The sequence below is a fragment of the Talpa occidentalis genome, unplaced genomic scaffold (genome assembly GCF_014898055.3).
Source record: "Talpa occidentalis isolate TD23 unplaced genomic scaffold, MPIMG_talOcc4v2.1 talOcc4.6, whole genome shotgun sequence".
Lineage (NCBI taxonomy): Eukaryota > Metazoa > Chordata > Mammalia > Eulipotyphla > Talpidae > Talpa > Talpa occidentalis.
In genome coordinates, this window is record NW_023604972.1 from 133694066 (window position 1) to 133719918 (window position 25853).

Genomic DNA, 25853 nt, shown 5'->3' on the forward strand with positions numbered 1-25853 from the left:
CACCCCCTTACGTACTCTCGGTGCCAGTCGTAGATCTGATGGATGTTGCCAAACACGATTTTGTCTTTGCCTTTCATGTCGTCGGGGACGCCGTCCTCCTTCATGAGCGCCATGTAGCCCTGAGATGGAATTAGGACTCCGTTAATGTAATACTTTTGCTCACCTAATTAAAAGTGAGTTTATTTCACCGAACACGTGGGAACCAAGTCATGCTTTATCGACTACTAGTCGCAAAGGACACGCTAGACCCGCGCGCAGTGCTATCATCAGTGTGTCCTCTAGAAACAAGAGCTCTGTGTGAAAAATGTCCTCCACTGGCACTTGAAACACCCCGCGCCAATCACTGCCCCGTTTGCTCTCCCCAAACTGGTTAGCATCTGCAGACCAACATTCTTCTAAGGGACCGAAAGTTTTAATGAATGTAAAACACTTCATGAAACAAATCACCTTGTCAGTCTGTAAATGTTAGCATTTGGCCAGAAACATCTCTACTCTGTTCTCAGCACTTATCTCTTATAAACAGATTTTCTTTTCTTTTTGGATTATTTTACATACTTTGTATATTCGTATAATTTGTATAAGGATCTAAAGATACACTTTTCACAATATGATTTTTAATAACTGTTGGTGAAATAAGTTACCAAATTAAGATCTAAAACTTTAATGCAAACAGGATCCTGCCTGGACAAGAACGTTTTAAGTATTTCAGTTACTTATTTTACCGTTAATGGTGATGATGGACAAACTGAACACCTTAAACGTCCCTGTTATACAATTATCAGTCACGGCTATTACTTTAGTGGGAAATACACCCCCAAAGTGTTGTCTTGCATACACTTATAAAGCTGAAAGAGTAAGCAGTGACATTTCACACCATAAAAATAGCTTTTTTGATGAGTTGTGTTTATTAATATAGTTTGAACTTAATTGCAGGGAAAGAGCCCAGAGATGCCCCAGGGCAGAAGCAGTTTTGCTGTAGCCACACAGGCCACAGCCATTAATGTCAACAAAAGCGTGATCCGTTCAACCTGTGCCAACTCTAAGCAAATGGGCCAGTGTGACTGCAGGCCAAGCTGGGCACCCAGGAGAACTCAGGGTGGAGCTGACCCCACAGCTGGTCACACAGCTCTGCAGCCAGCGGTCTGGTGTCTGCAGTGATGTTCCTCTAAAGTAACTGAGGGCCACACTCTGGTATAAGTACCAGTTGGACAGGATCATTTAGAAAATGATAAAAAAGTGACTGTGGTAAGACAACTGGTTAAATTTTATTTTTCCGACTTTGTTGGCTTTTTTTGGTCAAAAAGTTTTTTCGAGATTTGTAAAGCTACCAGGGCTCAGCTACTTAATGCGATGCCCCCGAGACCCTCTTAGGGCCTGAGAATGTTAAGTCAGTGAAAACACGTACCTCCACCACACAGCCCAGGTCGCGAACATAGTCGCGCTCCGTCTCCACTAACTCTTGCAAGACGTAGCTGGAAAGAGAAAAAAAAACAAGCATTTACAACCCAAACTCATTTTCTAAATGCTTGCTTCTCTCGGCTCCCATGCCCACTGGCGTGTGCCATTTGTCAAGCTTGACAACCAGGCCTCGAGTCTCGAGCACCTCAATCATGGACAGGGTCTTGGGAGACCGGTGAGCCCATGGAGGTCACGAGACACTTCACAGTCAGGGTGAATCCACAGCTCTGCATTCTGATTATACATGAATAACCCACAGAGGCTTACAATGAATAAGTAATAAGGTATGACGTTACAACAAGCAGATTTTTGGGGGTGGTTGTTTGTTTTTTAATGATTTAAGTTGTTTTAAGCTTCACTGGACATCCAAGAAAAAAACTGGACTCCTGTGTCTAAAGCCTAGGGTCTGATGACATCACTCAGAAGTGTTTCCTTTCATACAGCTCAGAAACTGCCTAAGGCCATTTGGACAATGGGAGACAATGCGCGATCAGAACAGGGAACATCCTTGGTGGGCCTGAAAAGGCTCCTTTCTCTGTTCACTCATCCATCCATCCACCCAGCACCAGCTCCTATGTGCCCACCCCCTTCCAAGGGCAGGGACAGAGGTCAGTAACCTCAAGTCTCTGCCCTCAGGTGGTGTAGAGGTTTCCCTCATTCCCAAAGGCAAGCTTAAACCTTTGTGATGTTTTCAGGTCTTTTGTTCCTGCCAGAGCTGCTTTACTGGACCAAGGGACACTACCACTAAGGGAGTCAAAAAATATTCAAAATGTGGGGACTGTATTTAAGATTCTGTTGCCTGCCTTTTTCCTTCCCTACTACGTGTACAAGACAAAGTCGAGAAAGACAGACCTCAGTGGATTTCACTCATGCAGAATCTAAATGAACAAAATACACCAAACAGAACTCAGGTACAGCGAAGGGGGCACGACCAAGGGGGTTACGGCATAAACTCCCGTTATAAAATGCCCCCCTAGGTCGGGGCTCAAAAGGAGGGGACCACACTCAACTATCCTGCAGAGCAGACCTGGAATGCCACCAGAGTAAATCCTAAAAGTGGGCTTTGCCGCGTCGCGGAGGGAGGAGGCCACAAGCCACACGTGCAGAGAGCGAACCATTGGGCGGAACTCCGGAAACCGACAGACGTTAATCAATTACACAGCAATAAAAATTTAAAAAACACAACCCAACCAGCCAGCCAAAGAAAAACAAACAGAAACTAATATACAAATCAAACAACAGAAACTACTGGAGGGCCGCCCACGCCCAGACAATCCTGTGCCTTCCCCCAGTTTCTCAACCGGAGGAGACCCTGGGGCTCCTGGGCCCGTCAGCGCTGAACCCCAGTTACAGTCTGGAGGGAGGGAAGCCACAGAGCCATGACGGGGGCAGGGGCCTTACTGCCGCCTCTTCAGGGAGCTGGACTTCCTCTCTTCCATCTCGTCAATGGGAGAGGACGAGGAGAGCAGGGAGTTGTCGGAAGGGTTGAACGAGGGGCTGCTGCTGTCTCCCTGGTCCACAAGGAGTGAGCTGGGCCGGTCCTCCAGCGCCTGGAAGAAAAATCACAGGAAATCGCTGCGTCAGCACATGTCCTGCCTCCAGGCCACGAGAGGCCCAGGGAGGATAAGATAATCCCCAGCACGGCAGCACGGCATGGTGGGGACGTGACAAAACCTGTTTGTGGAATTACACACTAGTTAAACAAAAAAGTTCCACCATCACCATTAATTAAAATTAAAAAGTTGAGGATGAGGAGCTGGATACAACAGCAATAGGAATGAAAAGTGTCGGGGTGCCATTTCATAAGATTAAAAACTAGACCCCCACTCCTTGCCCAGCAGGCAGGTTGGGGAGGCTCAAATAGATGAGGGCACTGATAAGGTTGCCAGAGCAACCAGGGGGTCACTATGACCCTGAATGCGGAAGCAGGGTCAGGACACATTCTGTGCCAAAGGCCAGTGCCCAAGACCAGACACCCCAGGAGATAGCTCGTGCATACTGGTGCCCAGACCAGAAAGCCTGTGGAAACAGGCAAAAGAGCCCCAAATCCTATTCCTGCCCAGACCTCGCCTGTCTTACCCCCTGCTCCCCTGCAGGTGTTTTGATAAATCCGCCTTTCCAGTTCTTGTGAGTTCTTTCACCCCCGCGCCTCTGGTCCTCACCCCAATGTTACAGCACCACCAGGAGAGTGAACTTGTGTGTATTAGTGTACGCTCCCTTGTTGCCAAATAATTAGAAATAATACAACTAGTTCACACCCGTGTGCTGACCCCGCTTCTGGGTCTAGCACAGACTCCAGTGCAGTGATTTTCCTCGTGGTGATGTCCCTGCCGCACAGCAGGGGGCTTCAGGGTGCCTCTCGCCCAGAGGGCCCAGACGGCGGGGACACCCCCTGGCCCCCGCATCGGTGGGCTACAGAGCAGTGCCAGCAAGCTACATCGCCAACAGACTTGGCTTGATTCTTGATCATCCACGAAGCCTCGACTCCTACTTCTGTGCACACAGATCCACCGGCTAAAACCCAGCCCATGTGGCACTCACGTTCCCCTCTCCTCTGTAGGAAGCCGGGCCACGCGGGATACTGATTCGAAAGCTCTTTCTCTCACAGGGGTCTCGTTGCTGCAGCTTCACCTGTGTCCCCTGAAACCTCGGACGGAGCTTGGCAAGTTGTGCCCTGATCCGTGGGCTGAGTGCTGCTGAGTGTCTCCCTGGATTGACGCACAGCGAACCTTGTCCCCAAACCCAGGGAGCCGGGAAACACACCAACGGCCGCTGTCGCTCACGAAAGACAGTCAAGGAGTGGGGTCCGGGTAGGCTGAGAGCTGGCTCTGTGCCCACCCATTAGGTGGTCTCAGCCTGAGGGCTAGAGACCGAAGGTCGAAGGAGGGTGCTTACTGCCTGCAGTGGCGAGAAACCACTGAAGCTGGTTAGACTGAATTCCACTCACTCGCATGGTGAGGGGGCGGGAGAGAGCAAGGCTCCAGGCGGCCCCTCAGGGAGGAACAGGAGAGGAGAGTCTTGGCCTGATGTTCGCAAGGCCGGGCTTCTAGAGTGGGCGGAACAGTCCTTTGGACCCGCGACTGCAGAGCTGCTGAGCCCTCTGGCTGGGACCTGGGGGCAGCCGAGAGGGTGCAGAACCCGACCAGGCCAGGCCGTCGATATGGGCATTGTGGACAACGGTCACCTCCAGCCTCACTGCCCGTCTCTCACGCACAGGGGTGGGCCGGGGGTGATGGGGACTCTGCATGTGCGGACAGATTATCTGTGATGCCTGCTGGGCCTGATTGTGTTCTAGTGAGTTGGTTCTCCACTTTCTCTGTCTCTCAGCTGAAGACCGAGCTGCACAGACCCTCTATTTTGTCCGAGGTGCCCGTGAACCACAGCGTCTTAGGAAATGACCCATGTCAAGCAGCTTTTCCAATCTGCTTTCAGAGCCACGCAAGTGTGTGATGGCTGCGTCCTCGCTTAGCTCTCCCAGTTTCCTGTTTTGTGAATCTCCATTTTCTTCTTGATGTCTGTACAAGGACAGAGGCCACATTTTTTTTTGTTTGTATTTTGCCTTATTTTTGACTCATTGATTTCTGTGTTCATCTCTCGCGATTTCATTCTCTCTGTTTTTCTGTGTTTTGCTCTTCTATTTTGAGTCAGGTGATTCTTTATTTTCAGTCTTCCTTGCAACTTCCTTTACATTTACATCAACGAAGAGAAAACGCCAAAGTCAAGCTGAAACAGCTGTGGCCGCGGCCGACCCGCTGCCCTCTGGCCAAGGCTCAGCAAAGACGCACTCCCAACGCTGCTGGATCAGGGACGCGGCGGCCCGAGAGAGGAGTGAGCGCCAGAAAGAGTTTCCAGGGTGGCTTTTATTTTTCAGATTGAGTCCTCAGGGCCCAAAGGTTCTGTTCCTTAAACTGTAACAGCAAACTCCTGCTCTCACCCGCCCAGCCCAATAAACGGATACACAGCTCCCGACAGAGAAACAACTCCGAGTTTAGATCCTGAAGGCGTGCGGCCTGAGAGGTGGCCCACGAGGGACGTTCGGATGACTGAGAACCCACGACGCGTGGCAGGGCCTGCAGGAGGAGCGGGGCCCCAGCCTCCCTGCCGCTGTCACTGTATAAAGGAGGCCCGCCGGACGTCTAAGGACCAGGGCCGGGAAAGCAACGTGGAGCTCTGGCTCCCCAGAGACACAGAGAGAGGGCAGGAGACCATACTCCGTGGAGAATGACGGCGAGATGAGTCCACTGGAAAGCGCATCAACGGGGATCTCCCGGGGGGAGAGGGGCCTCTTCTGTCTCACCTACAGCGGCAGGAGCAGCAGGCCGGAGAGTCGGACCCCAACCCTCACTGACTCTAAAACCTGTGCTCTCTACCCCACAGCTTCATGCCTGCTAGATTGAGAGGAGATTCCATGAGCACAAGCATCTCAGTTTCCACTGAAAAAGTTTCCTTCTTTAGAACTTCACAGGGGGACGCCACAGAAAAGTAGAAAGGGACCGGCGATGGCCACAACAATCCACTGGACTCCACCCGAATCAGCGCCGGCTGAGTCCCGGCCACTTAAAATAGTCAATGTAAATATGTGCCGAGTGGCCTGCAGGCCGACAACGGGCCGCCTCCCAGCCTCCTTTGCGAAAATTACTTCAATTTTTAGGCAAGAATCACTTGAATGGTTATGTAACTGATGTGTATTGAGGGGTATTTAAAATTGAAGAAGCATAGAAACTGATTTGAATCAGTTCGGAGGAACGCAGTCTGTTCAGCTTCAAAGATCCAACATTTAATTTGGGGCTTTTATGAAATGAGTCCACGCTGCCCAACTGATAATACAGAGGTCACTAAGACAATAAAGCCTGGACGTAACCAACTATATTCCTTTCTCTTACACTCTGTAAATCCAAATGAACAATCTCAAACAGCAATAGGAAGCTGCCCCCCGTCTGTGGAACTGCCGCCACGGGGCACGTTGTCCCTTGAGATTAGAACTGACCACTTCTGCCTTGACAGTGCTGGCGCTGCCAACAAGGTGTGCAGGGACAGCTGGGCTGCGGCTCCCGAAAGACAACCGAGCCCTTGGGAAGCCCAGCCTGATGAGGCCGTCCGTGCACCTGGGGGCGCTGGGCCAAGGCAGACTCTCATCACTAACAATGGGACCTGTGGTGGGGGCGCTGGGCCCCGTGGCATCCTGACCTCAGGGTGAGTGGCAGGTGACAAGGGTGAACCAGTCACAGGATGTCACTGAGCCCAAGTGGAAAACCCCGCACATCAAGGCTGGGTGAGTGCCCCTGGGAGGCAGGGACTCTGCGTGATGTCACACGCGGATGCTGGGACACATCAGCACTGTCTGGCTCACCCCCCTGGCAGAGGACGATGCTCCGGGACCCTCTGGACCCTGCCCCTGCACCCCTGCCATGTCCTCTCGTGGCTATCGGCTGCAACGTGGGGATACCACCTGGTGTGAGTTCTGAGTCCTTCATGTGAATCTTGGAATCCGAGGACAGTCTTGGGGACCCAGAACTTGCAGTTGAAGGAAGCGAGTGTGGTCTTGGGACCCCCCAAGCTGTGGAACATGCCCAGGCGTGCTGGGCAGAGCAGAGCAGCTCCTGGACAAGGGCCCACGGCTGCAACTCTGGGAGCGGCCGCCCGGGAACCTTACCATCTTGCTTTTCACCAGTTCCTCGATCGCACTGACAAGTTCGGCTGCGCTGGGTGTTTCAGAGCTGGTGGGACGGACTAACAGCCGAGAAGAGGCCTAGGAAAGAGGTTCAGAGAGAGAGGGAGGGGGGACGGGGGAGCCTCGTGTTAGTCACTGGGTGGACAGCGATTCTCCTGCAAGCTCAACCTCTTTTTCAAAGTAATTCCAGACAAAAGGACCACAAGTTTGTCTTTGTTTGCATTTATTTAAAGCCATCCTTTTAAATTTACAATGTTCTGACACGAAATATTAAATAAAACCTGTCTGGGGTACATGTGGACAGCAAGGTCTGTTTTTAAACTGTCGTCATGGAACATCATAATGTTTTCCAGAGAGGTGACTGGGCATGGGGATCGCTCACTAACTAAAGGCTTTTGCCACTGCTGGCTGGGCTACTGGCGAAGGAGAAAAAAAAAAATACAGAATCTGATCAATGGAAGAACGAAAGGCTTGAAGTGTAATGAGTGAATCCTTAAATAACCAGGAAAGAAAACCGGATACTAAGAATGGCTTCATGGTGCTGATGGGGTTAAAAGAATCAAGAAAGAAAAGGGCAGATTGGGGTACACTGACCAGACAGGGAGGAGGGGGGACGCGCTCACCATTTTCTGTGCCATCCATTTCCCCAATGATTAGTGCAGAGTACAGGAGATCTGTGGCCTCACAAGCTATCAGGTGCCGTTTACGGCTAGAATCGGGGTGTACAGGGGGTGACAGTCAAGGGAGCTGGGGAGAGGCTACTGAGTTCAAGTTTCAGTAATTAGCAAACCACAGCGTGTTTGCGGATTACTTGCGCTGTCAATTAACTGGAGACCAGAGGGGGCGTAATATGAACCTTGCTTCATATTAGAGACAGCGGAGGTGCATGCGACACGCTGTCCTAAGGATGCATTTCTCACGGCAGACATAACGGGGTTTACATTTACAACGAGGCTTTTACATATGTGGATCCAGATGTGCACTTTGCAAAACAAATGTTGGTTTGGTCTAATGAGATCTGGACTATGGGGGTGAGGAAAACAAAGGAAAAAAAAATTCAAATGGCGAGGTAAGGAAACTGAGCCCAAACAGACACAGAACACAAATCAACGTAATGCTGCAGGCGAACGTTCACAGGGGGAGAAAACAGAACAAAACAGAAGATTAGTCACAAGGTAATACCGTCTGCGGGCACATCACTACAGAGTTCTGCTCTGGAGAGGACTCAACACTGTCACCAGAAACGATTTTAAGTGACCATAAGAACCTGGGGCGACCCACAATTTAAGCGGGAAAACACACTCTCTGATCTGGGGAATGAATCGACCGGGCCAGGCGGGCATTCACTTGTGGCTAAACACTTCTAAGAAATTTTGGTTTTCTGCTTCTCAGAAATGGCCTGGGACACTGCAGGACAGCAGGGGGTGGTCAGAGAAACCCTGTGGTGGGGGTGGAGTCCCCGGGCCTCCTGCCCCGAAGCACTGGGCCTGCACCCCGTGACCCCCAGTTCCGGACTGAGAACTAAGTGACTTGCTGGGGCTGAGGCCACCGCGCACTGCATGGCACTAAGGAGAGGAGGTGAGAGGTGAGGTGGAGATAAGGGCTCAAGGAAACGCTGCCCTAGGTTAGGACAAACGTGTGATCTGCCTCCGCCTCTGGCTGTCAGTCACTGGACCTCCCAGCTGTCAGTCAGGCCTTGGGCCTCCTGTCAGTCAGTCAGTCCGTCAGGCCCTGGGCCTCCCAGCTGTCAGTCACTGGGTCACAGCAGACCCCGGGTTGTAAAACTGTAAAACGCTGGCAATCCAGCAAGTGTTAATACTGTGGAATAAATCACGGGAGGAAAACAGGAAGAACGGGAGAAACTGATGAAAACCTGTTTTATTCAGAAAACTGAGTTACCGTGCAAATAAAATGCAGCAAAGCCCGCACAGCACGTTCTCAGCACCTGCTGGTCTGGAAGGGGCACAGCGGCCCCAGACGCAGGACGCGCGAGCCCTGTTATCAGGTTTCTTTCCTGATGTTTGCGGTTCTACAACTGGGAGGGGCCACGGTGTTTTAGACTATGTAGGGACTAAAAATCAAGAAAGCAACGAGGCTCCCTTGGCTGGTAGCTGAACCTGCCCAGGGCCTCTGGCTGCGCTGGCCTTGCGCTCCCAAGCCCAGGGCAGTTTGTCTAAGACCCTCCCTGGACAGAGGCCTGCACAGCCGCACAGCTCGTCTGAAAAAGTGCCCGTGTGCAGAAACAGAGAACAGGGGCCTGTCCCTGCCCGAGGATGGAGCCCCAGCGGCAGGGCCTCCTGCTTGTTCTCTCAGGCGCCTCAGTCAGCACGGCAAGAAAAGTAAGTCCCACCGAAAGCAGCAGTAACCGAAACTCATAGAACACACACCAGCCGCGTCGACTCAGACGCCCAGCTCGGAGACACACACTGTCTGGCTGCGGGGTCTAAGCGGACCCCCTTGTGCCCGCGTCTGGGCGGACACAGTGGGCTCTGCTTGGCGACGTGCCCATCACAGCCGCCCGTCGCGGCGGCACTCGAGGCCTTACCTTGTCGTCCTGCGAGTCCGGCTGGAGCAGGCTGTGCTGCTGGATGGCCATGGGCGGGGGGAGCGGCACGGCGTCGGCACCCTCCTCTCCTTCTTCCTCCCCGCAGCTCTGCATGCCCGAGGACGACGACTTGGACAGCGTGCCGCTGCTCAGGCCCTCGTTCCGGCCCCTCTGCAATCACAACCACATTCGTGGGTCACTTCCAGGCCCGGACGCCGCAGTCGGGCCACAGAACGCAGCCCGAAGGGGCTGACTGGAAAAGTCCAGAAACCCGGCAGCTCCAGCCCCGCCAGCCCCGCCGGCAGCTGGCTCGAGAACAGGCTAGGAACGCGGCTCATCTTTAAGAAGTCACAAAGAACAAGCTTCAAAAATCTGTCCCATAGCCCTCGTGCTGGGTCAGGTCCTCCGGTCTAATTTCCTTTCACTTGGGTGCCCTGCTAGAGTGACGCTCACTGCAATCGTAAGGGAATAAGGAAAACGAAATCCGAGCTGCTTAACCAAGGGCCCCTCACAGACGGCACCAGAGCCGGAGGCTCAGCTTGGGATCAGGAAGGAATTCTGCTCCTTGTAGCATAATTTAAAACAACAGGAGGAGCTTAAAATTCCAAGCTGATGCACACACATAAATTTATCTTTGATGACATGGGAATAATCCAGTGTTTACTGTGGGGACGGGGAAGGAAATCATTTGGGCATTTTCTTCTCAGAGATGTGAGTATGAATACGGGGAGCTCTCTGGGGCAGGCAAACGTTCCCCCAGGCCTCCCTGGCAGGAGACAGGGGCACCCCGCACAGCGAAGTGGGAGGAGCGCGAGGGGGGCACGTCGGAAGGAGAGGTGACGCCACACGTTTACAGCGCGTGAGGACAGCAAGGAATCGAGGGGAAGAATCGACAAAACGGATACTTATAAAAGCTCGTGGACACTCACACACGCAGGGAGGTCACTGAAGCCGAGAGGGAGGGGAGGAAAGAGGCGAGAGGGTCAGGGGACAGGGGAGAGTCTGTGAAAAGCAGGAGGAGGAAGGAGGAGCAGCGAACGAGTCCTTCTCCACCGCATCACACTCACTAAGGCCGCAGAAACCAAGCACCCTGGGCAACAGAAACAAGGGGCTTCCTGCAGGGCTGCCCGCTCGCCTGGGTGGGCGTAGCCTCCAGCCTCTCCTGGCTTTGCCGACTGGCACAGTGAATGGGCATAGGGCTGGGTGCCCCCCAAATTCTGGAGCAGTGTGGGGGTGGCCTCACTTGGGAGGAAGGCTCACAGCTGCACGTGCCTGCTGCTGCGGGGACCAGGACCAGCTGGGGCAGAACTGGCCCCCAGGGAATGGAGCCTGGCTGCGAGGACCCTGCCGACCATGGGGCTGGCAGACAGGGAGCACCTTCACGGGCTGAGCCCCCTGACAGCTGGGGGCGGTCCTGGGATATGGGGGTGCTGACCTCCTCCACGGTCTCGTCCTGTGGGGTGGCTGCGCTGTCATCTGAGTCCTTCTGCGAGCCGGCGTCGGCACTCTTGCGCACCTCCCGGCTCTTCTTGTGCTTGTGGGCCAGCTTCTTCACGTGCCCGTCCGCCTTGCCGCTGCTCAGCCGCCGCACCGGGCTGGTCAGCCACTTGCGCAGGGTGTTGCCCGGCCGCTTGGGGCCCGGTGAGCTCTGGGCCCCCATCATGTGGGGCTGCAGGGAAGCCACGGAGGCGGGCGGGCTGGCGTCATTGCTGGAGATGGACAGCGAATCTGCAGGACAAGAGAAACAGCGGTTGGAGGGAAGGTCCCAAAGGTGCCCACCGCCCAGCTGAATGGGGCACCCCAGGGTGCCAGGCCCTGCCTCTAGGCCCCCTGGCCGGCGCGTGTGCATTTCAACCGCTAACCTAACTGGGGTTGTTTAGAATGACTTTCCTCAAGATGCACTGGCCCTTCCTAGCCACCCCCAGGCACCAGTCCTGAAGGCCAGTGTTACTGCTGCACAGATTTAAAATGTGATCATCACGGACATCGGAGGAGAGGATCTTCAAATTATTCTCATCTAAGAAAGAATATAAAGGAAATCACAAACTAATAGTGAACAGTTCAACAAAACAGCACATTGTGTGTGTGTGTGTGTGTGTGTGTGTGTATAAACAGTATAGCTCTGACCTGGTCATCAGCCTTAGGGACAGATCTGGGGCACCCTTCTGGAAAGCTTAGTGACAAGGCCGAGGTCAGAGGCTGCAGGAAGGCTGGCTTTTGGGGGCCTCCACCCTGGGTCCCAGGCTCACAGCCTCAAAAGAGTTACTTCACATGTTGGAACAAATGCCAGTGACAACAAAACACACTGTAAGGAATGGCGAGGAGAAGTCTTCCTTAAATAACTAAAATGTTCTATGGAAAATAACCTGAAAATCTATATATTTATCCTGAAATTCAATATACTGAATCCTGGGTTGGTGATTCTTTTCAGGAGGAAGGAAAAAAACCTGAGGTGACCGAGGTGACCAAGGTGACCGGCAGCTCCACTCACAGTCCCCGGAAGGCAGGGGGGCTGCTCTGCAGCCTGAGGCCCGACCTGGCCGCCCGGGGCCCTCTCCTGAGCAGCCGGCTTGGCCACCAGCAAGTGGAACGAAGCTCGTTGCTCCAGGAAATGGAGTAAGGAAGAAGCCCATTCCCCACGCCTGTCATTTTCTCCTCTCTTTTGAAGTCTTAAAAATGAATTAGAATTAATCTGTGAAAAGATTATTTTATGCAGACACCTGTATTGGCTGCATTTACCTCTGTGGCCTGGAGACCATTATGGCTACAGTTAAAAGGCAAGTGAGCTAATCCCCCCAATCCTGTGATTATGTGTGGGAGAGTCAGAGGCGGTTCCCAGCCTGCTCCAGACGCCTGGACCAGACAGCGGATGCCCGTCTAATCGCCGGCCATTCCTCCTCGGCCGCGCCTGGCCTGGCGAGGGTATAATCTTCCATAAACAGATGATGCACTTCGGGCAAGGCCCGTCATTCCCAAATACCCAGGCCTCCCTCAAAGGCAGACCTCTGCTCCACACAACCAACACGGCATCCTGTCGGAGAGCATGAGTGCTCCCCTGCATGTGTGCGGGCACGGGTGTGCACATACACACGTGTCTACAGCCCTCTGAGTTTGTTTTACTTTATTTATTTATTTATTTTTAAAGATTTATTTACTTATGCATATAAGAGCTTGGGCACAGGCCAGAGATATGGGGGGGTGAGAGGATTCACCAGAGACAGAGTGGGGTGCAGAACAGGCAGACTGACTGAAACACACTGCTGAGGGGAGCAGCGTGCGCGACAGGAGAGGTCTGCCGCACCATGTGGGTTGCTCTCTGGCCGGCAGGGGATCGAACTCGTGCTGCAGTGGCTGCGGATTGCTTCACGGTGCGGTGCTTAACTCCTTGCACCACCAGGGAGGCCTTATTTTATTTTTAAACGAGAAGTTACGAAAACATTTCCCCGTGGGTCTCAGTTTCCTCTGTAAGAGGCAGGGGAGCATGAAGCCATTAGGGTGACAGTATGCTCACGCAGTAAATACTTCCGAGGGACTCTCCCAGGCACTGACTTGGGGGCAAGGCCAAGCGAGGTGGACGTGGTCCCCGGTGCCAGGAAAGTGCTCGGGGTAGTGACAACAGGAAAGGTAAAAGGGGCGGGTCTGGGTAATCCACATGGCGACGGTAACTTATTCAACTAGTGGTTATAAGTGCCAAGTCTTATCGACACTGCAAGGTGCCTGTTTCCCAGGCTTGTCTTCCATGTGGCTCAGGGCCCAGTCCAGCCACTGGACAGAGATGAATCAAACCTGCTTCCTTCTCCCAGGGGACCCGCCACTCAGAGCCTCCGGGGATCATGTAACTCACACTGGCAGGAATGTGACACTCGTGCTACGGGAGCACAAACCCCTCCAGGGCTTGAGAAGGAACAGGGATCGCGGAGGGCTCCATGAGGAGGCGACACCGCGCGGCCCGTGGAGGGGCTGGCCTGGACAACCACGCGCCAGGTCACGAGACTGTCAGCCACAGGGCAGGGGCTCGTCTGCCCGTTACTTGGTATCCTCCCGGGCCTGGCACGGTGCCGGGCACACAGCTGCTGCTTAGTAAGCACTGACTGGAAATGTGGAAATCCCCGGCTAGGGGGCAGGGCCAGCTGACTCAGTGCTGAGCGAGGACGGCCATTGCCATGTAGCCGAACGGCTCACAGGCGGAGCAGGTGGCGGCCCCGGTGCAGCCTGGGAGGTGAGCTGGCTCAGGTGCCACAGGAGGCAAAGGGGCAGGGAGAGACCGAGGCCCTCTTACCTTTTATTTTTGATGAAGGTGTGTTTGACGGGGGGAGCGTCAGTGTACAACACTATGATTTAGGGGAGCAGGGTCACACCTCCTCATTTGTCCGTTACCGCACCCCCACCACAGCCCCCGGGCCCTCTTACTTTATCAAAACAAATCAATGACTGGTTTTAACGCTCAGGAGCAGACTCACAGGTTAGAAGTGAGCGCACCAGCTCGGCCAACAAATGAGCTTGACATTTGCTTTTGTGCCTGCAAGTGAGAATTCGGGGTGGGGTGGGGGTGGGCATGGCTGGGGGACGGCAAGGCAGCTCACAAGATGGCTCCTAAGTGAAGCGGACGCCCGTCTGGGTTCTGACACCGCTCCTGTGACCTAATCTGATAGGTGCATGGGCCCGTGGGCTTTACGAGGACAATTCTCAGAGCGCTGGTCTTGCCAGGCAGAGGAACAGCTGGTGACGGAAATGGTTCAAAAGGAGATGAGGCTGGGCCGATCCTCACTCTCCCTGGGCTCAGCTACACGGGATCCGTTCTTGGAGAGCCGTTTGGAAATGTCTCCCTCTTGCCCGGCGGGTCGGGTGTCACGAACCTGGCGGCGGCCTGGAGGGGCCCACCTGGACCCAGGGAGGAGGCGGGGGGCCTGGGGTCAGAGGGACGGCTGCTCGCAAGAAGCGACGGCCCGTCATCACACCAGGAACGACATCGTTTCTCTTTCCTGGAACTCATGACTTAGAAAAATGCTGGCCGCTCGCACGAAAAGGGCCTTTCCTCACATTTTCGATTTTACCTTGAAAGACATTTCATTTCAGAAACCTGAACGTGTACAGGACGAGCTTGTCTGTCTGCAACCAAAGCAGGTGCTTTGTCAGATCTGCAGGCCTGACGCAGAAATCACAGATCTGGTGACTGGCAAGAAAATAACCACTGGAGTGAAATAAAGAGCAAAGCAGAAAACCCGTCTCTTCTCACGTTGTTCTCAACACTAAGGCTCAAGCCCGCAGGCTGACACCGAAGAGACAGCAAATTGTCTATTTTTCTTTTCGATGCCGAGACTCCCCCTGCCTGAGTCAACAGACCGGCCGCTCCGCTTGTGTGCTGGATGCTGACATAATGCATAGATCAAGGATTTCAAAAACCGACAAATGACTGAAACATCACGCAGCCACCGACGGAGCGAAATAAAGCGTGTGCCATCACGGCTAGTTACCCGAAGACAGGCGGGCCGCTAGGACCGTGTCTGAAAATTTTAAAGCAGACACAGGCCCCGAAGGCCTCCAGTCTGATCCGGTCTCACGGTCCCTGGGCTAAGGGGAGCATAAATCTTTCTGTCTCTCCGTCTCACACACTTCCCCAGGGCTCCCCGGGCAGGTCTCCAACTGCGGCCCGCACGCAGCAGCTTTCCCCGGAGAACCCTCGTGGCGGGGACATGCTGCGTGTGCGGTCCGGGCCGCCCTGCCGCGAAGACCCGGCTCCCCGTAGCTCAGGGCTGGCGGGTTCACAGCCCCACGCGGCCATCCCAGGAAAGCTGGGTGACTGCCGAGCAGGAAGCCCGCCGGACTGTGGACTCCAGGCCTCCCTGGTGGGCACCGGGTCTGATTTTTCACGACAGAGCCCAGCTGCCAATGGCTGCCTGGGAGTTCCTGGGAACCTAATAGGTGCGGACTGAGTGAGTGACCAGTGGGCAGGCGAACGCACACACCGCCAGCTACGCGCTCTCCCCGCCTCAGCAAACCTCCCCATAACGCCAGGAGACCACTGTGGGCCGGCTGGCCAGCCTCAGCGGCACTGGGCCCGTTCTGAGATGAGCGACAGGTCACGGCAGAAGTCGACCAAGTTCAAGTTTGAATGACTGACCCACCAGGGGCTAATTCGGTGCTTAGTCCCGGAGCAGCCACACCGTGTCTTGCTTTCCCGCAAGGCGCAGCCAGGTCTCGGAGCCCTGGCAAGGGGGGAGCCCACGAACACCACCCCCAAGCAGGGCAGAGAGCAGGCTCAGGACCCAAGTGACTCAAAATATAGGGTGGAAAACCCACTGTCCCTTAAATCCTATTGATCCTGCTCCCGCCTTTGTGACTGTCTCTTGCCTCCCCTTGAACCCTCGCCTTCTTGGAAAAAAGACTCAACACAGTGCTCTTGATTTTTCACCTCCAGACTTGCTCAGGTGCTCCCCGCCTTCCAGCTTGGGGAGATACCTGACTCCAGGTGAGAGGGACAGCGCAGGAGCTCTGGACCTGCCCACGGGCCTGGGTTTGGGCCTGGCCCTCTGCTCGATGGCCGCAGCCCCAGGCAGAGGTTCTGGCCCCCAAAGGTCCTCACCTCACAGGACTTCAGGAGCTAATGGGAACGAGTGGGTTCTACAAACTGTGAAGAAGGATGACAGAGCCCACGTCCCCCAGGACTCCCTGGCAGTACGGAACTGACGCTGTATTTCTGCAGTATGGAGGACCCGGAAAACAAGGCATTTGGCCATCCTTGTAATCACGGCCCCGGCGGGGTGTCTAGGCCCTCTTCAAAGTCACGCTGAGCTGGAGGCGGCAGCCCAAGGGGAATGACGTCACCGTATCTTTTTTTTTTAATGATGTCCTGCGAAGAGGACAGTCAACTTCAGCATAAAGAGACACTATCAGCCCACCAGAGCTACTTGAAAAATGCTCATCTGTGTGCGGGAGAAAGTCATTTATGGTCGGCTTCAGCCTGGAGAGAAAAAAACCAACCCGAGTTCCTCTCTTGCTCTCTGAGAGGCAGCACCTCTAAGAGATGACTTCCTCGCTGAACCAGGGTTCACACTAAGTCCACGCTGGATTCCCTCTGAAAATAAAGAAGAAAGCTAAAGAAAGAGGGGGCGGGGCGCCCTGCCCTTTGACCCCACTCAGGAAAGAGTTTTACCAGGAGGACGCACACAGCTCTCCAGCTGCTGGGACAGGAGAAATCGCCTGCACATTCGAGACATCTGTGATTAATAAAGCGTTTTTTTTTTTTTTTCTTCCCCAAGTAAGAAAGAAGGTAAAAGGCCCTTTTCCTGCTGGCTGCAGACTGAGAAGAGTTGCATTTCCTTTTAACCCTCTCCTCATTGCACAGCGCTAGAGTCCTGAAGATGTTTGCAAGTGCTTTAGAGCAAGCACACGCAGCTGAGGGTAGGAACCCCTAGCCTGAATCCTGTCCTTCTCTCTGTGCGTCTCCCTGCACTGTCCTGCAGCCCTTCCTTCCAGGGATCAACACCACAGACGCTCCAGGAGTGGGCTACCGTGGGCATCTCACCTCATATTTCAGATTCTCCTCCACAGGCCCCCAGCACGATCTCAGCTGGCCCCACTCCCCCCAGGGACCCTAACTCAGCTTGGGGCACTCCACGGACAGAGGAGATTTACTGTTAGAGGGTCAGGGCTTGAGAAACACTCACATCACAGGAGAAAGGTAATTCAGGGCCACCCCGGGGCAGCTGCTTCTAACACCTGAGGATGATCCCATCAGACAACGGCAGGGCAGGACGGCTCCTAGAACCTCAGTTGTGTCAAGGGGTTTCCACCAAGGAAATTCTCACAGTGCCCGAAGGCTGGGGCGTATACGGGGCATCAGGCCCGAAACCACCAGCAGGAGGCCAAGAGCAGGTAAGCTGTGGCCTATGGGGCTGATGGGGCTGTCCAGAGACCCTGGGGCCAGCTTTCCCACGTAAGTGATGGTCACCTCCACCTTCTTGACCCCGGATTTCACTCCCTGCCCCTGGAATCAAGGTGACACTTTTATGGACTCAGAAACAAAACACCACAAGGCACCAGGAGTTCCACAGCCCTGAGAGGAGCTCCTCTGTCTCGGCGTCCACGCGCCTTTCTAAGGTCCCACCTTCGCCTCACAAGGCCGTGTCGGGAGGCCGAGGACAGGCGAGGAAGCTGGAGTTTCCCGGGGAGTTCTGGTCAGGAGGAGGAACCAGGCCCGCCCAGGAATGCGGCTCTGCTTTTGGTCTGGAGCAGAGCGGCGCGGACTCTTCTAACACCCTTCTCACACCGAGCCCTGGGTTCTGTCTGTGGGTCAGTATCTGAAGGTGTCCCGGACGGGCCTCGAGCTTCCAATGACCCTGCCCTTGCAGGTCCACTCATCTGCGTCTGTGGGGGTGAGTGGTTCTTACTTTGCTCTCGAAATCCTTTTTAAGCCTTAACTTGCTCTCCACCTTCTAATAAACAAGTCAGAACTGCACAGAGGCACGGAGCATGCGCGTGTGGGGCGGGGCAGGCCAAAGCGTGGCAGGACGGCATCAGGAGCGAATCTCACACATTTCACCAACTGGGGCAGGCACACTGGGGGCTTCATGCAAAAATGTGAACTTTGAATTTGCTTTCAAATATGGAGTGAACAGAGAAGACATGAAGGCGAAAGATAAATTCCCCTGCCTTTTTTTTTTTTTTTTAATAATCCCTAGACGGAACCAGAGGGCCAGCGTGGCCACGGCTCGGCTGTAATGAGGAACACATGGTCCTCGCTGCCTGAGAAAATGCACATAAACGGCCCACCTCCCACCCTTGAAAGCTCGGGGGAGCGATCCCCAGCAGCCCACCTCCGGGTGACCCCTGAAGGGAAGGACGCAATCGAATCGCTGGCATCAATTAAGACGGATTCAGCCAGAAACAACTGGACTCAACTAGGAACAGTCGCTTCAGTTTTTTCTTTGTGGAGGGTAAAATTGAGCATGTGCACACACAGGCACACACCACACATGCACACACGTACACCGTGCACACACACAAACATGTACACCACACACAGGCACACATGCACACCACACAGAGGCACACACACTGTACACACAAGGACAAACATACACAGCACACATGTACACCACACACTCAGGCACACACATATATACAGGGACAAACACACCTCACAACAGCGCAAGCACACACGTGCACACAAGTCTCCTAGTGGCGTGCTCAGGTCTCTTGGTGACAGCAGAGCAGCCTCTACACCACCCTCCGTGAGCAGGTCAGGGACGCAGGCCTGTCACCTCTGTGGGGCCAAAAAGAACAGCAAACAGAAGCCACACGTGCAAGTTCGCCTTCAGACCCCAGACCCTAACTGCTGTTCACTCTTCGTGTGGCTTCTGCAAGTCCCGAGGGCATTACAGTGTCACAGCAGGTGTGGCTGTGTCAACAAGGGCTGAGCCCCAGGTTGCCTTCCTCTTACCCTCATCCCTACGAGGGAGGAAAAGGCGAATTTGTGAGAATTTCTGGTCGGGATCCCTTCTCGTTTCAAAGGGCTTCTTCCATTTGAACTTCCCACAAAGAAATGTGAAAGCAACCGGCAGAGGCTTCACTGGGTTAATCAGACGACGGGATTCTCACATGTCGCCAAAGTGAAATGTGAACACACCCCAGAAATGAAATAACGAGGGACGAGGGAAGAGTCATGGCTGATTGTGAAAAACGGAAAGGACTCGAGTCACTCTGGCTTCACGCCAGGGATTTCATAGAGAGCTGGTGGGTGGACTTATCCATGCCCTGACAAAGGGGACCTGGCTTGTTCCTGCTGCAGCAGGAATGTTCTAGATGCCAGTGGATTCGCGTCTGGTAACAGGGGGTCACCACACTGTTGGTGTCCTGGAGATGAGCATGGAACTGTCCTGCCTGTGACCAGGATGCTGGGCAGATGAGGGCAGGAGGGGGTGCAGCAGGCACTAGCATGGCCGGGCCTCTCTGATGCCCCTTCCTGGGATCCATGGGGACCACTGGGCGCCCCTGGATCTGACACAGACATGCACACGCTGCTAAAGCCACACACTCATGACACGGCCACGCTGCCCTGAGTTTACCTGGGGTTTCTTTCTAGAGGAAGCCTTTCTGCCCAGAACAAATGCCGGCTTTGTGGAAGGAATTTCTAGCCCATACTTCTGTTTTCTTGGAATGACAGGTCCATTTTCCCTGCTTTTCATGTGAGTTAGGCCTTGGCATATATTTTTGGAAGATTAACAACAGACTTCTTCTGCAGCCTGAGGTCTAAGCTGTCACCAAGGAAAGAGGAATCCCCTAGAAGCTGTCTTGCCAGTGATGACCGGGAGGGGTTTGGGCTCACTCCACATTTTTACATAAGGGTAAAAGCAGATGTTTCAAGATATCCTTGCCAGGTGAAAGAAAGATGCCTTTTCAAAAACTTTCCTTAAAAATGGGACTGGAAACACACACACACGAATCCTGCAGACATTCCTGTTTGCCAGCGCTCCCTGCAGGCCCCCACCCACCCGAGGGAGAAGCCAGGGGCTCTTCAGCATCCACAGCTGGGTGGACAAGGAGGTCCACAAGAACCCTCATCAGGAAAGGTCCCCTGCTGCCCCATGGAGCCCAGCGTTGCACCTCTCCACGTGAGCACCAGGCAGCGGAAGAGACTGGCTCGTGACTTGACCACAGTGAGAGCAGAGGCAGAGGGAGGGCTTGCCACCCGTCACCTGGAACCACACCCCCCTTCTACACCTGCACACAAGCACGGTGGAAGCCAGGCATCTTCTGTGGGGGCTCAGTAGGAGAGGGGCATTGGGACCAGGCAGGCTGGGGCCCCTCCAGCTTACCAGCAGGTCAGCCCCACGCCCTGCAGCTCCTACCACCCCGCAGAGAAGGCTGCTCTGCTCCTCCAGCCTTTTCAGACTCAGAGGTGCTCTGTGTGCTCCCCAAAAGTGAACTAGCTGCTCTCTTCACAAAGCTGCTTCAGATGAACATCACTTACACCAACAAAGAGCATTTAAGCAACAAATTCTGTGTGTTTACCTAGTTACTTAGTATTCAGTACACTGCTTCTCCCTGGGGTACACCAGGGTGCTTGAGGCTTCATTTCTTCCCTTGGGAGGTTATCCCGAGGCAATACAGTGTTTAGTATTACCCTGACTGGACAATCACCCTTTAAGGAATAGAAAGGTAATATGGGGGGAATCGGCAAGCACCCACACTCACGTACCCCCCCCCTCGGTCCAACTCTGCCTTTTGGAGGCTCTGAGGAGCGTGACCACTCAGCTGGGGGCACCGTCGAACCGCGGCGCACCTGCAGTGAAAGGGTTAAACTCATTTGCAGGCAGGGGGCTTGCATTCCCAAGTGTATTATTCACAGTCAATAATCCTGCTTTTGACTGTCTTCTTTTCACTTGTTGAAGGAAAATGAAGTAACTCAGACCACCTTTTAAAACAGGAAGGCAGAAATCTTTTCAGGGGGCATCTGCGGCTCTGGAGATGTTTTAGGTTGAAAATGCCTGTGAGTGAAGCAGGGACATGCGGACACTCCCAGGCACGGCGGGTTTAAAGGCAAAATCTGCGGCTAGTGGTTTAAATGACAGGATTGATTTACTTCAGGTGGTAACAACTTTCCCTTCATTCATAAATTTATTATTATTTTAAGTTGAGACCAGATGCAGAAAGACGACATGGAAAAGCCTCTCTACCTGCATTCTAGAAAGTCCGTGACCGGCACGACAGCACACGGAACATGCTATGTGCTATTATATAATACCCTCTAAACCATGCAATCTGATTGATGTTTTCATAGGGCCACAGACCTCATTTCCTACGGCCATATGCTCCTTTTTATGCGGCATTAAGAACCAAAAAAAAAAAAATCTGGCCTTGAAACGCTCTGCTGTGAGCCTGCCAAGCAGTATCGGTGTCCACATCATCCACCCGGCAGGCGGGCTGGGGCTGGGGCTCAGGGGGGATGTTACCCGAGAGACTTACAGCTGTGGAGGGAGCCGGCGACGCCCCACCACAAGCCACTATCCAGTACATTCTATGTCCGCAGTCCCCGGTCACCTGATCACAAAACAACAAGTCCTAACCAACTAGGACCCGCTTTGACAGCGGTGATTTTTCTGACCCCTCTCCCCAAAGCGGGCTGTTCCCTAACCACACAGCCACGAGGGGCCACGGGCCGGGCGGGGGGACCCAGCACCCACCGCCCAGGGCGTGGAGGGGCCAGGGGCGGCAGGGCGGGAGCTCTGCTGTGGAGACCCCAGAATCTTGTCCTGTTTGACTTCATGGCATCTGGCGCCCCACTTCCCCACAAAGACCAAAAGGTGGGAAATTTAATTTTCAAGTTTACTGTTTTCAAAGCTCTCGAGGACTGCCCGCCCCTTCGCGGGAGGTCACACACTCAAACTCCCCACAAAGCCGACACTCAAAGAGAGAGGCCGGAGCCGCTGTTTCTGGAGTTAGGCAGGCAGTTGGGGTCTGAGGGGACCCCGTGCTGGGAAGTGATGGCCTTTGGGCCAGGGTAGCTTTCTAGGAACCCCTCCCTGCCTTGGTCTCGCAGACGAGCCGTGGGGGGAGCGAGGCGGCAGGGAGGCTGGAGCTCTTCCAGGCAGGACCCAAGCGGCTGGTAGACAAAGCCGTGGAAGCCGCCTCTGCGAGGAAGGCCCAGTCATGCCTGGCTGCCGCCAGTGCCCAGGACGCGGAGGCAGGAGAGGCTACGCCTCTGCATGGGAGTGGGCGGGAGGGACTGAGCGAAGTGCTGCTCCTCAGCTGGAGAGAGAGGCGGGAAAACAGTGCTGGGTCATAACAAGCACTTTCATCCCTTGTCATGACTAGAGGCCCCGGCCCACCGCCACTGCTGGGGCTTCCTACACGCTCCCATTCAGGGTAAGAGATAGGGAGGAGGGACGGTGTTCAGGGCGTCTCCTCGGCCCCAGAAGGTTCCCAGGGGCTGCACCCTTAGAGGTGAGCATAACACGAGTCTTTCCAGGCTGACCTTAACACGATTTGCACGACAGCCTGAGCGGTGATCGATTTCAGTAAGAAGGAACAACAGAAGCTGCCCTCAGCTGCGCGTTTCAGGAAAGAGACAATAGGTTGGATTGAGATGGTCTGTCACAGTCAAACTTAATAAAGTGTAAATGAAAGCGCCTTCATTTTATATAGAAAGACTAGAAGGTGCTCAGGTATTATCATAGCAGAAGGCTGTTACCCCCTTCTGCTGCGCCAGATGCCCATGACTGCTCCAGTTTTATTCATTAGCATCATTTCAGAGAAACTGTGTACTTTGGGGTAAACCACTTTGTTCACGTTTGTATGTGAGAGGTGTCTGAGAAACGGCTGGGGCACATCTGGGCGGTGGCTGCTCCACGCTCCCATGCCCCCGCCTCCGTCCTCGGGGACAGGAAGGGGGAAACGGAGGGTCCCCCGTGGAGGATTCCACGGTCATTACCTGCGCCCAGGCCCCAACTCACTCACCCCGGAGACCCACTCTGAGCACCTGGAGGCAATTCTTCAGACTAGAAAGTCATAAATCTATGTTCCCTTCCAGCCCTGTCAGAGGGGTCCTCTAGGAAAGAGGCCATTGCAGAGAAAGGCTTGGCTGGAGCGAGGCGGCGCCTGTTCTGGACAAGGACTCCAGGGCTGGGAAGGGAGGTGTGCCCCGGGGACCTCCGGGGAGGGCATGTTTCAGTTTGTGTTTAGTGTCAACTTTGAAAAAATTTTAATATCTCCAGAATGTACATTCACCCCAAACTAGGTCCAATAATTTTAAGCTTCTTTGTTTTTTTTGGCTGGACATAGACAAACTTGGGTGCAATACTTTTCACCTACAAAATTTGCCAACATACACTTTGGTTAGGGAAAAGTGGGAAAAGAAATTAAAATTATTTTAAAACTGCACTTTGTTTAAAAGGGGAAAAAGTAGCTTTTAATGTAGTGTTGGGAAAACATAATCATAGCAGCGGCAAGCATACGTTTTCCTTTTTTTGGAGGGGAGAGCCAGGATTTACCCATGGTCACACATGGGGGGGTCAGCTGAGACCAGCAGGCGTGGGAACACGCTCTTCTCACTGTGCTATCACACACGGGGTCCTTCACGCTGACCTGCCTGCAGGTACCAAGGGAGCAAAGGAGGTGGGAGGTGGGTTTTTTCTGCACGGGAGCTGGTGTGAAACGGTCATCTCCAAAGGGGAACAATGCCATTTTGCGGGGGGACTTCTGTGGCCCTTCTCCTTCCCTCTCAAGAAGGGAACCATCCTGGCCCCCTTGGGTGTGGGGGCCGCCACTGCTAACCTACTTGGATGCTTCCAGGACAGGTTCACATATGGTTGATCAAAGAAACAACTTTCCTGGGTTTACCTTTCATTTATAAAGACACAAAAGATGGCATGGGTGAGAATCTAACAACTCATCCAAAAAAATAAAACCACAACCAAACCAGATGTGGGGGTGTTCAAGAGGTCGAGGCGCACAGGTTCTGCTATGTAAAGATGTGCCCAGTGTTGGGGGCACTGCCAGGGAGCAGAACCGTGTCCTCTCTAAAAGGTACACTCAGTGCAGAAGGAGAAGGTTCAAAGGTGTCACTTCTTCTCAGCACAACGGGGCTCCCTCTTGGAATCCCCTTAAGAGACCAGGTCCGGTCCTCTTGAGCTAACTTTCTCTTGAGTTCTTTTCCTAACAAAGCTTAGCAGTAAAACTCTGGGCTCAAGGCTGTCTAAGATATTGGTGATGGCAACGTCTGCAAATCACCGGCTTTTATGCAGATTACTCCAAGCAAGACTAATGCACATTTGGACAAGGACATGCCTTACGGAAAACGTCAGAAAGCAGAAAACTGCCTTTCCCCAAGGTCTTCCAAGCGAGGAACCCCTCGATTATTTGTGGGGCTAAAGAAAAGTTTTGCAATCACTCTCTGTGATTTGCATGACATTTTAGAGTTGCTTTGGGATTGATTTCTTGGATAGTATTCAAAACCCTTTTTCCTTTCCCAATCTGAGACATATGTATTTCCCCACCTCAATTTAATGAGTGGAATCAGAATGTATTAAAATATCTCCCTGATACAACATGGCATTCAGGAAATTGTCTTGGAATTCCTGTGAAGGCTTGGAAAGAGATGGAGTCATATATCTCGGGGGGTGAGGAGTTGCGGGGGGTTCAGAGAGGGGGAGGGTCAGCTCTCGTGTACCGTGAAGAGATTATTCTATTTTTCTTCATGAAAACTCCACCGCACACACATCTCTTTCCAAACTTGCATGAGTTTAAAAATTCCGTGGTGACAGCTTGGATAACACACCTGGAGTTTCCATTATAGCTTAAGAATTGCCAGAACAAAATCCTAATAGCCTCACTGTCCTCCAGCATTTCAAAGTGTTAGTTTCATGATGTCCCTTCACAGGGAATCCATCCCAAGGAGTGGCTGCAAGGGTTCCAGTCCCCTCTATCCCATTATTTCTGAGCAAAACTGCTCATGAAGAAATCTTGGCCTCAGTTTTGGGGGTGTTCATGATACACTGAGGGGAGCACCCCAATGTCAGAGACATCAGGTCCTGGACTCGGAACCCAGAACTTCTAAGAGGCTGAGGCTTTAAATCAGACTTTTGAGGACCAGTTGCTCTTTCTGCTGAATAGATACCCTCTTCCTCAATGAAAAGGGGCTCATCCCCCACCCCTTCCAGACTCCCAGGCCCTCGCAGACCTGCCGTGAGGGAGGCCACCGCATTAACACAAACACAGTCTTCAAAAATATGGGACTTGGGAAATGCTCTGATACCATGAACAAGAGCTGCCAGAACAGGCCCCACCCGATGCTGACAGCAAGGACCCGCCGCCGTCACGGCACATGCGCCTCCTCCGGCCCCTCATCAAAGGTCACTCCAGCCTTTTCCTTACCACCTGTACACAGCCCCGCTTCCCCTCCAGGTGCTGAACGCAGGTTTCTGAGCCTTTCGGGCCCTCCAACCCCCGCTTCTCCGGCGGGTCCCTCCACCTCGACCTTTCTGTGGAGCTGGCCATGCACTTCAAGTGCCAGAGGCCTCACCAGACCCCCTGTCCCAGCCTCACTGCCCGCCCCAAGTGCATGAGAATAATGCCTGATAAGAGCAGGGCAGACATTCAGTGTCCAGGATGGCACCGAATTCTGGTAGGAGCCCACTTGACTGGTGGGTGCAGCACAGCCTGTGGGAAACTCATTTTAAA

At 53.6% G+C, this 25853-nt stretch overlaps 1 protein-coding gene across 1 annotated transcript in view; it reads right to left on the reverse strand.

The window, feature by feature from the left end:
* Positions 1 to 25853, reverse strand: part of TRIO (trio Rho guanine nucleotide exchange factor) — a 245181-nt gene that overhangs the window by 22777 nt on the left and 196551 nt on the right. The window contains exons 35-40 of the mRNA XM_037529214.2: positions 11110 to 11402; positions 9675 to 9845; positions 7112 to 7207; positions 2860 to 3008; positions 1406 to 1472; positions 16 to 119 (exon numbers count right to left, since the gene is read on the reverse strand). Coding sequence (XP_037385111.1) covers positions 16 to 119; positions 1406 to 1472; positions 2860 to 3008; positions 7112 to 7207; positions 9675 to 9845; positions 11110 to 11402 — 880 coding nt within the window. The remainder of the gene's footprint in view (positions 1 to 15; positions 120 to 1405; positions 1473 to 2859; positions 3009 to 7111; positions 7208 to 9674; positions 9846 to 11109; positions 11403 to 25853) is intronic.